Source organism: Aspergillus mulundensis (assembly GCF_003369625.1).
Source record: "Aspergillus mulundensis strain DSM 5745 chromosome Unknown scaffold_3, whole genome shotgun sequence".
In the NCBI taxonomy this organism is placed as follows: domain Eukaryota; kingdom Fungi; phylum Ascomycota; class Eurotiomycetes; order Eurotiales; family Aspergillaceae; genus Aspergillus; species Aspergillus mulundensis.
Window position 1 is genome coordinate 1,203,349 of NW_020797891.1, and position 12,820 is coordinate 1,216,168.

The 12,820-nt window shown below is 55.0% G+C and overlaps 6 protein-coding genes across 6 annotated transcripts; 3 read left to right on the top strand and 3 right to left on the bottom strand.

Moving 5' to 3' along the window:
• Positions 1–252: 252 nt before the first annotated feature.
• DSM5745_04138 (malate synthase) lies at positions 253–2,024 on the bottom strand (the record flags this gene model as incomplete). Its single annotated transcript, XM_026746154.1, has 4 exons — positions 253–531; positions 587–940; positions 989–1,614; positions 1,661–2,024. 4 exons carry the CDS (start codon positions 2,022–2,024, stop codon positions 253–255), a joined length of 1,623 nt encoding a protein of 540 aa, XP_026605150.1.
• Positions 2,025–2,569: 545 nt separating this feature from the next.
• Positions 2,570–4,633, bottom strand: DSM5745_04139 (glutamine synthetase family protein; the record flags this gene model as incomplete). Its single annotated transcript, XM_026746155.1, has 5 exons — positions 2,570–2,774; positions 3,075–3,764; positions 3,811–3,863; positions 3,913–4,151; positions 4,210–4,633. 5 exons carry the CDS (start codon positions 4,631–4,633, stop codon positions 2,570–2,572), a joined length of 1,611 nt encoding a protein of 536 aa, XP_026605151.1.
• Positions 4,634–5,113: 480 nt separating this feature from the next.
• Positions 5,114–6,137, top strand: DSM5745_04140 (putative short-chain dehydrogenase/reductase family protein; the record flags this gene model as incomplete). Its single annotated transcript, XM_026746156.1, has 4 exons — positions 5,114–5,172; positions 5,261–5,800; positions 5,849–6,032; positions 6,081–6,137. 4 exons carry the CDS (start codon positions 5,114–5,116, stop codon positions 6,135–6,137), a joined length of 840 nt encoding a protein of 279 aa, XP_026605152.1.
• A 135-nt stretch (positions 6,138–6,272) lies between these two features.
• Positions 6,273–7,826, bottom strand: DSM5745_04141 (glycoside hydrolase family 28 protein; the record flags this gene model as incomplete). The annotated part of the gene is made up of 1 exon (XM_026746157.1): positions 6,273–7,826. One exon carries the CDS (start codon positions 7,824–7,826, stop codon positions 6,273–6,275), a length of 1,554 nt encoding a protein of 517 aa, XP_026605153.1.
• A 1,393-nt stretch (positions 7,827–9,219) lies between these two features.
• On the top strand, positions 9,220–9,569 carry DSM5745_04142 (uncharacterized protein; the record flags this gene model as incomplete). The annotated part of the gene is made up of 2 exons (XM_026746158.1): positions 9,220–9,305; positions 9,365–9,569. The coding sequence occupies 2 exons, from the start codon at positions 9,220–9,222 to the stop codon at positions 9,567–9,569; spliced, it is 291 nt and encodes a 96-aa protein (XP_026605154.1).
• Positions 9,570–10,405: 836 nt separating this feature from the next.
• DSM5745_04143 (putative flavin containing polyamine oxidase) lies at positions 10,406–12,213 on the top strand (the record flags this gene model as incomplete). Its single annotated transcript, XM_026746159.1, has 5 exons — positions 10,406–10,527; positions 10,578–10,608; positions 10,653–10,790; positions 10,835–11,135; positions 11,213–12,213. The coding sequence occupies 5 exons, from the start codon at positions 10,406–10,408 to the stop codon at positions 12,211–12,213; spliced, it is 1,593 nt and encodes a 530-aa protein (XP_026605155.1).
• Between the last annotated feature and the right edge of the window lie 607 nt (positions 12,214–12,820).

Sequence of the window (12,820 nt, forward strand, 5' to 3'; positions counted from 1 at the left end):
AAGTTACTGGATAAGATGGATATATATTGTGGATAGGATAGGGTGCATTTTGAATATACACAGATAGCATATAGCATAGCATAGCATCTCAACCTAGCATAGAATTGCTCTGCTTCGTCCCATCAAACGAAGAAAGGGAAAGAAATGAAGAATAAGAAAATAACCTTGTTGGAATCATAATCATATCTAACATAGAAGCATAACACCGAGCATTACCCAAATCGAAGAAACACGAAAGAAATCAATCATTATTTAGAGTTTCGACGCAGCGCCTGGTGTGGAAATCTCGTTGTACAGCAAACTGGTCAGGAAGTCTGCGTAGTCTTCACCCGTCACCTGGCCGGCAAAGTACCGCCCAGCGAGCTGGAACTTGTTGCCCTTGGGGCCCTTGGCAGCCAACTCGTCGGCTTGCTCCTGGAGCAGGCGCAGAGCATATGCCTTGTCGACCTTCTTGCCCTCGGAGGTGGTGACGCCGTGGCGCGACCATTGCCAGAGCTGGCTGCGGGAGACTTCGGCGGTGGCGGCGTCCTCCTGTTTTGCGTTAGCACTGTTGGAGCTGGAGATATATCAAGTGGAAGTGTCTTACCATGAGGTAGTTGATAGGGATACATCCGACACCACGGAGCCAACCCTCCATGTAGGAGAGACCGATGTTCAGGTTCTTGCGGATACCGGCCTCGGTGATCTTGCCGGGAACGTTGGTGTTGAGAAGGTCGTTGGCGGTAATGTGGACGTCCTCGCGACGGACGTGCATCTGGTTCGGGGTGGGCATGTACTTGTTGAAGATGTCGACAGCGATGGAGGCGAGAGCCGGGTGCGCAACCCATGTGCCGTCGTGGCCTGCACGAACTTCACGGAGCTTATCAGCGCGAACACCATCCATAGCCTTTTCGTTGGCCTCGGCGTTGTCCTTGATGGGAATTTGAGCGGCCATTCCACCCTGCTTCCGTTAGTGTGATACTGACAATAACCTAGATTGAGTACATACCATAGCGTGAACACCACGCTTGTGGCAGGTCTTGATGAGAAGCTTCACGTAGGCGTCCATGAAGGGCACGGTCATGGTGACATCTGAGCGGTCGGGAAGGACAAAGTTGGGGTGCTGGCGGAACTTCTTGATGAAGGAGAAGATGTAATCCCAGCGGCCGCAGTTGAGACCGGAGCTGTGGTCACGGAGTTCGTAGATAATCTCCTCCATCTCAAACGCAGCAGTGATGGTCTCAATCAGAACAGTACCACGGATGGTGCCGCGTGGAATGCCAATGTAGTCCTGGGCGAGGTTGAAAACATCGTTCCACAGACGCGCCTCGAGGTGGGACTCCATCTTGGGCAGGTAGAAGTAAGGGCCGAACCCGCGGGACACCAACTCCTTTGCGTTGTGGAAGAAGTACAGACCAAAGTCGAACAGGCTGCCAGAGATGGGCTCGCCATCGACAGTGAAGTGCTTCTCCTCGAGGTGCCAGCCACGAGCGCGAGCAATCAGGGTTGGTAGGGTTCTGTCTGTGCGAAGCTTGTACTCCTTCTGGCCTTGCTTGAAGTCGACCTGGCGGCGAATGGCATCGTACAAGTTGATCTGACCGTTGATCATATTGTCCCAGGTGGGGGCGCTGGAGTCTTCATGCTGTTAGCTTCACTCCACTACGGGCGACAAAGTGCATACCCTCGAAATCAGCCATGTATGTCCAGACATCCGAGTTCAGCGCGTTCACAACCATCTTCCGGTCGGTAGGACCGGTAATCTCAACACGACGGTCAACGAGACCAGGCGCTGGGGGAGCGCCCTTCCAGCTGGGGTCATCGCGGATGTGCTTGGTCTCTGGGAGGAAGTCGAGGAGGTGGCCCTTGTCAATCTCGGCCTGACGATCAACGCGGCGTTGGAGGAGGGCTTTGCGGGTAGGGTTGAAGGTTCGATGTAAGACAGCGAGGAAAGCACAGGCTTCCTTTGTGAGGATCTTGCGGGCCTCACTGCTCACGTTGCCGAGGATGGCCACATCCTTGAGCTGCGCTTCGACCTGATGAGCCATGATAGCGATCACTTATCCGGGTATATCGAGTATGGAGAAGTGTAGCAAAGTATATTGGAAAAAAGAAGGTCAATCCGGGATCCGGGGAGAGCCTAGACCAGACATATATATATGAAGCATGGCGATAACAGTCACCTTCGGCAGGAGCATTGGCTTTACGTCAGAGAGCGACGAACAACCGCGGTCCAATCGAGGCCGGTGATTGGGAGGGCATTGGATTGGGTCCATGGGGACGGGGAAGTCAGGAAGGATGGAGCAGGGACGATAGGAAACGGGCCATTCAGCTGTGGGATCGTGAAGTTGAGGGCGTCAGGATGAACGGATCGGGCCCAATCCGGAAGTATGTCACATGACTTGGCCGCGGGAAAGTCAGCTGACTGCAGCTCTACTCGGCCGATTGCGGAGTTCTTAATGCTGCGAACCCCAGCTCTGGCACGGCGAACGGCGTCGACCGAGAAGACCGGCTCTCGCCCGACTGCTGAAGTATAGCTTATCTGCCGAGCTGCTACGATGGACGATGGAAATGACTGTACAGCATTGTCGACTCAAATCTTCGGAGAACGTTCGCATATAGCGTGCCGAGGAGGCGAATGGAGGTGGGAAACTCCCCGCACGCCCGAACCAGCAGCTCTGAGCTCCCACTGCCGCGGTTGATCGTCCGGATCTCCTACCTTTCGTCCGTCACTCGAAGCTCTGCAACCGACATTTTCCGAGGTTGTCCAATTATCGAATGAGTCACTACTGTCAGAACTGCGGGGATCGAATGGTATTGACAATCGTGTATTTATATACCTCAATCGCTGAGAAGCAGCACCGCCGGCATGTGAAATCGCCATGGGCCAAACAACTATCTAACATGTGATATCACAAACTCGAACGCTATTCTAGTCGGATCGACCCCGGATTCTACGCTCTGACCTGGGTTCGGGATCGAACGGGTCAACCTAATGTCTCCCAAGGTTGATCCGATCTAGACCGTTTCGATATACCGTCTCACCTCCCTATAACAAGTCAGTGTGTGTTTTCGAGCACTTCTGAATAGATACGCACCAGTCCGTGACGGCTTCCTCCCACAAGCGCAGCTCATGCTCCCGAGTCCCACCAAAGTGATCAACAAAAGCATCGCCAAAGACCTCCCGCGCGACGCTGTCTTTGCGCGTGAACGTGGCGATCGCAGCACCTAGGTTCTTAGCAAGCCGCGCTCCCTTATCTCCCTCGCCTCCCATATCCTCGCCCTTCGCTAGCGGCGGGACAGGAATCTCGAGTTTCTTCTCTACACCCCACCATCCCAATGCGACGATCGCTGCCAGTACATAGTGCGGGTTAGAGTCCGCTCCAGGTACACGAACCTCCAACCGAGTGGCCTTTACGCTCGAGCTTGGCGGCGTAATAAGGCGGATAGAGGCGGCCCGATGCTCCAAGCCCCAGGACACGGTTACCGGGGCCCAGAAGTTCTCAACTAGACGTTTGTAGGAGTTGACCGTCGGCGCGAACATCGGCATGATATCGGGAAGCCCTGTCAGGATACCGGCGAGGAAGTACCGTCCAATGTCGGAAAGGTGAGCGACGTCGGGGTATGGTGGAGAGGGGTCCGGGGCGGAGCGCGCGAACGCATTCGAGCCATCGCTGTTGACCAGCGAAATGTGCATATGCCCGCTGTTGCCCGGTAAGCCTTCGCGCGGCTTCGCCATAAAGGTCGGCGTGATGCCGTGTTTTGTGCCAATGGATTTGACGACGTATCTGACCGATTAGCAATCCCCCGCATGCGACGGACCCAAAGACTCACTTGAATAGCCCCGCTTTATCCGCCATCCCCTTGGCCTCGCCGAACTGTAATGCCTGCTCGTCGTCAGCACAGGAACGGCCACAGTTCAGTGTAGCCACCCACCGCTTCATAAACACCCGGCCCGCTCTCAGTGTGCCACCCCTCGATCTCACAGTCGAACTGCTCGCATGCGTCGAAGATACCGTAGTAGTAATCTTGGTTATGGATCGGACGGGTCAAGCTGTATCCGAACATCCCCTCCGTAATCGATGGTAGCGCATCAACCGGGTTCTGTTTCAAAAAGCTAGCCGTAGACGAGGCATTGCGATTCGGCGTCGCGAACTGGTAGAACTCATACTCCGCTAGACCCGGCCATCGTCAGTACTATCCACGTAACAAGCTTAACTTAAGCCAACTCACCTCCCGCCATAGCACGATACCCCTCCGCCTCAGGCTTCCGCAGCGCACTCCTCAACAAGCTCCGCGGACACGCAAAAAGCGGCTCCTTCGTATCGGGGTCATAAAAGCTAACCAAGAAGAACGGCACGTTGTCCTCCCAAGGGATGCGCCTAAAACTAGACAGATCCGGCTTGGCCAGGAGGTCCCTGTACCCGTTCTCCTTGTTGCTAATCCCCAGCTCGCGGAAGTATGTCCGGTCATGCATATCCCAGCCAAATATGACAGAGCAGAACCCGAAGCCGTCGTCGACCACCGAGAGGAACTTCTTCTTGGACACCAGCTTGCCGCGGAGCATGCCGTCGGCGTCGACGCCGGCTAGTTTGACCCGCGTGTCATTTTGTAGGACTTGCGCGACGTTGTCGGAGGTTATTTCTGTGGCGGACATCTTCGCTTGTTGTATTATAGCGCTGCTCAACGGAAGCAGCTCGTGAGAAGAATAGGAGCTGAAACGTAGGCAAGCAGGCGGGTGTAGAGTGTCGAGGTCAGCGGGGTCGGGGTGGCTGGTCTAGGTTGAAACGAGGATGATCCTAGTAACGGAGGTCAGGAGGGCTTGACAAACAAAAGTTAGTAATGAATGATAGTCGCGTGATAGAGTCAGACTCACTAACAGTCATACAATTCCGAGGAGAGGCAGAGATAAACTGCTGTAATGGTGTCGGTGAGAGTCCGTCCCTGTGGGCAGGGCAGCGTGGAGCTTATCTTGCCAGGCCAGATAACTACGTAAGATAAGTGCCTCTGCCCCGCACCACCCTCATCATCCCTGTTTCCTCCGGAGCTTCATCTCAGCTTCTTCCTGCAATTATTCTCCAGCTTCCCTATAACATTCTTATTCACCTCACCTCTCATCTTACAACATATACGCACAATGGCTACCCCCAGAGGCCGTCTCCAAGGCAAGAATGCCATCATCACCGGTGCCGCAGGGTAATCCTCCCCCACCCCACAATGACACTGCCTCTGTGTTCTGTGTCACAATCACACAACCTCGATACCACAGCTAACCTCCCAACAGCGGCATCGGCCTCGAAACAAGCATCCTGTTCGCGCGCGAAGGCGCCAACGTCCTAATGGCCGACATCTCGCTCCCCGCGCTCGAAAAGGCCCTTGCAAAGGTAAAGGAGCTTGTGCCGGGCGCCCCGCGCGTCGAAACAACCAAGTGCGATGTCTCGAAGGAGTCCGATGTGCAGGCTATGGTTGAGGCCCAGGACTCGTGGGGCGGCACAGACGTCATCTTCAACAACGCGGGCATCATGCACGCGGACGATGCGGACGCCGTCGATACGCCCGAGAAGATCTGGGACCTCACGCACAATATCAATGTCAAGGGCGTGTGGTTTGGATGCAAGCATGCGGTGCTGAGTATGCGGAAGCATAAGAAGGAGAGGGGCAGTATTATTAACACGGCGAGTGTGGTTGCGTTGGTGGGGAGTGCGACGCCGCAGTTGGCGTATACGGCGTCGAAGGGGGCGGTTCTTGCGCTGACGAGGGAGTTGGCGATTGTGCATGCTCGGGAGGGGATCAGGTTTAATGCGTTGTGTCCGGCGCCGCTGAAGTATGTTCTCTTTTTTTTGCGGCTTATGGCTTGTTCTGACGACGACAGCACGCCTCTTCTGCAGGACTGGCTTGGTGATGACCAGGCTAAGCGCCACCGCCGCGAGGTGCACTTCCCCATGGGACGGTTTGGAGAGGCCATTGAGCAGGCTCATGCGGTCGTCTTCCTGGCTAGTGACGAGAGCAGCTTTGTCAATGGATCGGACTTTGTTGTTGATGGTGGCATGACCAGGGTATGCTTCCTCAGATCTTACAGCTAATAGCTAAGCTAACGACGACAGGCCTACGTTACCCCCGAGGGTCCCGCCCCTGCGGCCCCCCAGAACCAGGCCCGTTAAGCTTGCGGACTCCAAAGTACAATAGACGCTAGACATAGTTCAGGCTCACCAATGGATACTGGATTGCTATTCTTCACGATTATCTCAACGCTACACATCAACCACAACTACAGCTCAACTATCCAGACTCATCCATCAAGGACATCCCGAGTCGGGGTAATTGCAGCTATCACCACTTCCACCCGTGATGCTAACCCCACTAAACGTAAAGTTCTCACAGCTCCCATCTCCGCAAAGAATATAATAGTCCTTCCCATCATCACTGCTCATCGTGCCGGTAACGTCCGTAATCTCCACATTGGTGATGCTAACACCGTTGCTAGGCTCGCCCGTCGGCCCACCATTAAGGTAATCCTGCTGAATAACGATACCATACTTGGTGATGCCGCTGAGGCTAATATTCTCATACTTGATGTTCGCCACCTCGCCGGTCTCGCCCTCGTTCGTCTTGATCCGGCATCCGTTCTGCGAATCCACGACCTGCGAATTGCTGAAGACCACGCCGTCAACGGTATTGTCGCTCTTCCCGCCGATCGAGCCAATGGACAGCCCATGCCCGCCGGAGCAGTACATCCCGTCGACGGTAATGTTCGTACCAGACGTGATAGCCACACAGTCATCCTGGTTATACACGTTGCTATTGCTCAGCACCAAATCAGTCGAGGACTTGATATCAAAGCCATCAGAGTTATGCGCCGCGGCATCACCATCCGAGCTATCATTCGGCTCATCGCCCGCCGAATTATCAAGCGTGATCCCCGTAAGCGTCAGCGACTCCGTATTCTCAATATCAAAGCAATGCACCGGCCAGTTCTGGATATTCAGGTTCGCGACCACGCTGTCATACACGTGCTTCAGCACAATGAAGTGGTCTGGTTTATCGGAGCCGCCGTTCGACCCCTGGCCGTCCCAGTAGGCCTGCCCGTTGCCGTCGATGACGTGGTCGTCTGTGCCGGTGATGGTGAGGTCCGTGCCGGAGATGACGATGGGGTCGAAGTCGGAGTCTGCTGTTGTGCCGAAGGTGGTTTTGCCGGCGAAGATGACGGCTGCCCCCGTTTGCAGGTCTTGCAGGTCGATTGTGCTGCTGGGGGGTGCGTAGATGTCCGAGAGGAGGATGTTGGTGCAGGAGGCGACGGCTGAGGAAATGTCGCTGTACTCCGTTACCGTGCAGGTTGTGCCGCCGTTGCCGCCGTAGGTTGTTGTTGCGGAGGCCTTTGTGGGCGCGGAGGTTGTGGCGGGGGCGGAGGCAGATGAGCTGGAGCTGGAGGCCGAGATCACTTCTGTCTTGAAGGTGGCTATTGAGCTGGAGCTTGCGGCGGAGGGGACGGAGACGGCGATCTGAGAGGGCGTGGCAACCGCGGTGGCCGTAGCAGTGGCCGTAGCGGTAACAGGCACAGCAGCAGGGGCCGTGCTAGTGGCCGCCGGTGCAGTCGCGGTGTCAACGGGGCCGAGACAGCTGCATGCGCTGGAGAGGTGCTTGACCTTTGAGTCGCAGGCGGAGAGGAATGCGTCAGGGACGCCGGTGGTCTCGGTGACGGTGGAGGCCGTAAACGTCGCGCAGAAGCTGGCTGCCGCGACGGACGAGACGGAGTAGACGGAGGCGCAGGAGTGCGCGGCGTCATTGGGGTTGTTGCAGGCTAGGGCTAAGGGGAGGAGGCCCAGGGGGGTGAGGAGCGCACAGCGCTTCATCTTGACTATGTTTAAAGAATGACTGAACACAAGAAAGAATGAATGGTAGTAGGAAAGAAAAGAATGAAGGAAGGACTAGCCTTGTTGCTGGTTTGGACAAGAAAGGATCGAGGTACGAGGTATCTCCAGATATTTATACCCCAGGGCTGGGTACGAGATACGAAGTCAACATGACAACCTCGTATCCGAGCCATCCGGTAGAGGGTCAAGTCTCTCGAGTCAGGGCTGGTCCATGCTGCCAGCTGAGGCGAGCAAGCGAGCAAGCGAGCAAGCCGCGACGGAAAAGCAGAAGAATCGGTCCAGGCACCCGAATGCTTGAGAGTGCTTGACTCGAGAGTGGCACGGTCATTGGTGGAATGGGGCAGACAAGCCTTTGCCAATCTAGGAGTTCAGTTTGGCAGATTGGGCTCATCAAAGGGGGTTCTATCTGAAACTGAGCGCAGCCCTAAATTTCCTCCTCTCGCGTTGGTGGGAAAGGTTCTGCTGGCCTAGATCAGTCTGTATTGTTTTCAAATCGGCCAAGCCCAGCTGACAGTCTGGTAACCATAAACTCCTTGTCAGATTCTGGATGAGCCGGCCATCAAGGCCTCAAGCTTTCATGAGAGGGAGCCTCTTGGAAGATCCAGCAGGACGAAACGAGACCCCGAGCTAGCCTCTATCTGAGACTTAAGACCGAGGAGTGGGGCATGGCAATCTATCTACAACAGGCTATTTTGGTCTCGCCTGTGCTCAGTGCACGAAGCTGCGGTGTTTCTCGCCTTTTTCTGATCAGCAGCATCGGGCAAGGTAGACTAGAGGGGGATACTACGGTGTAGTGCATTGTTTGTGAAGGCTGACAGTCGGCAAGATTGCGGATTGGGCTTCCGGTGGTTAGACATGTGGTCGAAATTGATCACAGTTTCGTGGCTTATCAGTTACCTTTTGACAATTTATTTTTCATAGCTAGTCAGTGTGGCCGAGTGGTTAAGGCGGTAGATTCGAATGCGCACCAGCATTATTATCTACTGGGTTCGCCCGCGCCAGTTCGAATCTGGTCGCTGACGTTCTTTTTTTCCCCTCACTGCCCAGTGCTAAGCCGTAGCGTATCATGATACAATCTGACGTAGCCAACCAGATCCGGCCGCAGCGTGGCAGTGCACGGATAATCTCATACCCCAGAGTCTCCTGTTCCACGGAAGCCCAACCCCAGCAATGATGCATGGTCTTTGCCTCGGATCGTGACGTCGGGGATGAGGAGACTCCTCCTTTCCCAATCATGCCATGGCCCATCAGCTGATCCCATCCTCTCCATTCGTCCCTTTTAAACTCTCCCCTTTTCTTCTTCAACTACATACCACTATACTGTACATCCAAGCATCAATAACCGTCTTATCTACAATTCTAAATCTACACCATGCACACCGAGTTCTCCGCACACCCCCCGCAGCGCCCGGCCTTCAAGCGCCCGGCCCCTATTCCGTCCGTCCGGTTGAGGCGATGGTATGCCACCACCACCACAGCTCATCATTCAATCCTAACGTCTTTATTCTTGCGAATAGGTCCATTCCCCTCCTCGCCCTCGCAATCGGCACCTACGGCTACACTCGTCTCGGCGCGATGCAGGCTGACTCGCCCTACCAAGTGTCCAACCAACTAGCCGAGGAGGAGCGGCTGCGCAAGAACGCCCAGCTCATGGAGGCCTACGGGTACAAAGACAACGTCGACGACCTGCAAAAGGCGCTGGAGGCGTATGAGGTCCAGTGACGATTATTCGATGGGGATTGATGGAATTTGATGTTATTGTGTTCATTTCGAGGCGTTGGCATTGGGTCGGAGTTCAGGGATGGGATTTGGACTGGCAGGTCGGAGTTCGGCGTATTTTTGTCGGGATATTACTTTCAGACAGAATGTCGATAACATATGGATTATGGACTATATAACGACTTATGAAGAGTATAGATGGCCGTTCAGGAGAAAGCCAATGAATCCATGATCTGCTGGTGGGGTTTGTTCTGCAGGGCGATCGCCACAGCCAAAGCCCGCTCTCTTCCTTCGTCTGTTTACTTTCTCGACCACGACTCTGCTTCGACTCTCCATTCGGCGATATTCATCGCATGATTCTAAACTGGACCTTGTATCCCCAACCCAACTGGATGTCGAGAGTCCAGACTTCAAACAAGTGAGACAAATCCAGCAGCACGACGCATCCTTATCATCGTCGACACGCTCCGTATAGATCGGGAATGTCCAAGCGCGCACTGCATCACAAGGAATGCACACGATTCGGCGCCCCGTCTGCCGTGACGCCATCGACTGGACCTACCGGATCTGCGCAAGCCCGCGATAGCTTCATTGAATCATTGGAAGCGACGATCCGGCTCCTTGCTTGTTTGTTCTTTGCTTTTTACCACCAACCCGCCCCGCCAAGTGATCGCTGATCACACGCCAACAGGACCCAGCAGGGGAGCCTTATCTCAAGAATGCTTGCTGATCATGGACACATGGACGGAGGACTGTGCAGCTAATTGATTGGACTCGGGTATATTAAGGGCGGTGCGTCGCCTGCCTTTGTTTTGGGGTCTTTGTCCTGTAAGCCCTCCATGCATCTCGCAACGCTCGCTTCTCTCGTCGCTCTCTTTTCCTCGTTCCAGCTCTGTGTTGGGTATGTCGCACAGTCTCGGTTGCATGATCCAAGATGCACCAAGACCACCGTAGCTGTCCTGTAGGTTTTTTGTCCAAAGTATATGGTATGGTGTAGGGCTAACGGGATAGGGGCGGAGGGATGGCCGGCGTCACTGCTGCGGTCTGTTACCCTTAGATCCTGTCAGGCTGCGCTAATCGTCGCAGCAAGCACTTTCAAATGCATCAATGAATGATTTTATCATTGTCGAATATAGAGATACCCTGGGAGGTCGGGTCTGGCATACCGACTTTGGACAGCGCCCGAACGGCGAGCCGTGGGTGATTGAATATGGCGCCAACTGGGTACGCTCGTCAGTGTCAGAGGAAGGACTCACTGACAAAAGCAGGTCCAAGGACTTGGGTCGAAACATACCGAAAACCCAGTCTGGAGTCTGGCGAAGAAGTATCAGCTCGAAAACACGTTCTCCAACTACGACTCGATCCTCACGTACAACGAGACCGGCTACACGGACTACAGCGACCTCCTCGACGAATACTCTGCCGCATCGGAACGGGCCTCTGAGCGCGCTGGACGGATTTTGAATAATAACATCCAAGACATGACCGCGCGGTCCGGCCTCGCATTGGCCGGCTGGAAACCACGGCGAGACGACATGGCAGCGCAGGCAGTGGAATGGTGGAACTGGGGTATGGCAGAGCGGCACCTTCAGCAGGCCGTGGATTAACACTACCTTCCAACAGCAGCAGCTAACGTGAGACCCCAGATTGGGAGGGCGCCTACACCCCCGAAACCAGCTCGTTCGTCTTTGGCGTCGCCTCGGAGAACCTGACCTTCAACCAGTTCGGCGACAAGAACAACCTTGTCGTCGACAGGCGCGGCTACAGCGCCATCATCCAAGGCGAGGCAAACACCTTCCTCCGCCGCAACGACACGCGGCTCCGCCTGGACACCCAAATCACCGACATCGAGCACGGGCCCTGGGGCATCACCGTCCGCAACGCCGACGGCTCCTGCATCAGCGCCGCCTACGCAATCTGCACATTCTCCCTGGGCGTGCTGCAAAACGACGCCGTCGACTTTGCCCCCGCCCTCCCAGACTGGAAACAAACCGCCATCGCCAAGTTCAACATGGGCACCTACACCAAGATCTTCCTGCAATTCAACGAGACCTTCTGGCCAAACAACACGCAGTTCTTCCTCTACGCCGACCCCACAACCCGCGGGTACTACCCAGTCTTCCAGTCCCTGTCAACAGAAGGCTTCCTCCCAGGCTCAAACATCATCTTCGTAACCGTCGTGCAAGACCAAGCATACCGCGTAGAGCGCCAGTCAAACGAGCAGACAAAAGCCGAAGTCATGCAGGTCCTCCGCGCCATGTTCCCACACAAGACCATCCCCGACCCCATCGCCTTCACCTACCCGCGCTGGTCCACCGAACCCTGGGCCTACGGCTCCTACTCCAATTGGCCCGCGGGCACAAGTCTGGAAATGCACCAGAACCTCCGGGCGAACGTGGACCGGCTGTGGTTCGCCGGCGAGGCGACGAGCGCGCCGTACTTCGGGTTCCTGCACGGCGCGTACTATGAAGGGCGCGAGGCGGGGCGCAACGTCGCGGCGCTGCTGAGGGGCGAGTGTGTTTCTATATATGGGGTGCAGACGTGTGGTCCGCGTGCGCATTATGAGGTGCTTCATGGGACGACGCCGTCGTCGGCGTATACGGGTTCGAATGGGTGGCCGGTTAATAGTACGAGTGTGCATGCTTAGTCTGCCCTTGTACTCAATACTTGGTACTTGGGAAAGATTGACTGTGATAGTTTGGTCTAGGGACTGGGCTGTAGCATGATATCCATATGAATGAATGAACCAGTGTGACAAATGGACAGAGATAAATAATGATATTCCCATACTCCTACTCCACCCAGTCAACAATATATATCTCAGCTAAGGGATGACTCTCTTTCCACCGAGTCCGTCCGATCCCAGGCATACAAGACGACTTTCCAAAGAAATCAAAGCAAAGCAGACAATCGTCCTTCCAGTTAACCCCAGCAACCAAGCGGATTCATCGGCCGATACGAGTCAACCGAGATTGGTGGACCTCAACTGCGCTGACCTCGACCTCCCAAGGGACCTAACTAACTTCACGAACTGCGTTGGATTTGTCATCTTGATTATCATAAATAAGTACTTAAAAGCGGACGCTGACGCCCGCCCTGACTGTCCCTTCTCACTCCTTCAACTCTTTGATCGAATCTCCGTAGAACCTCGATTCTCGAAAGACCGTGCGTGGGGATTATGATTTGGTTTGGATTTGGAAATTGATGGATATGATTGTAGGGGATCTGCTGGGCGGGAGTCCCTTGGAATGGAG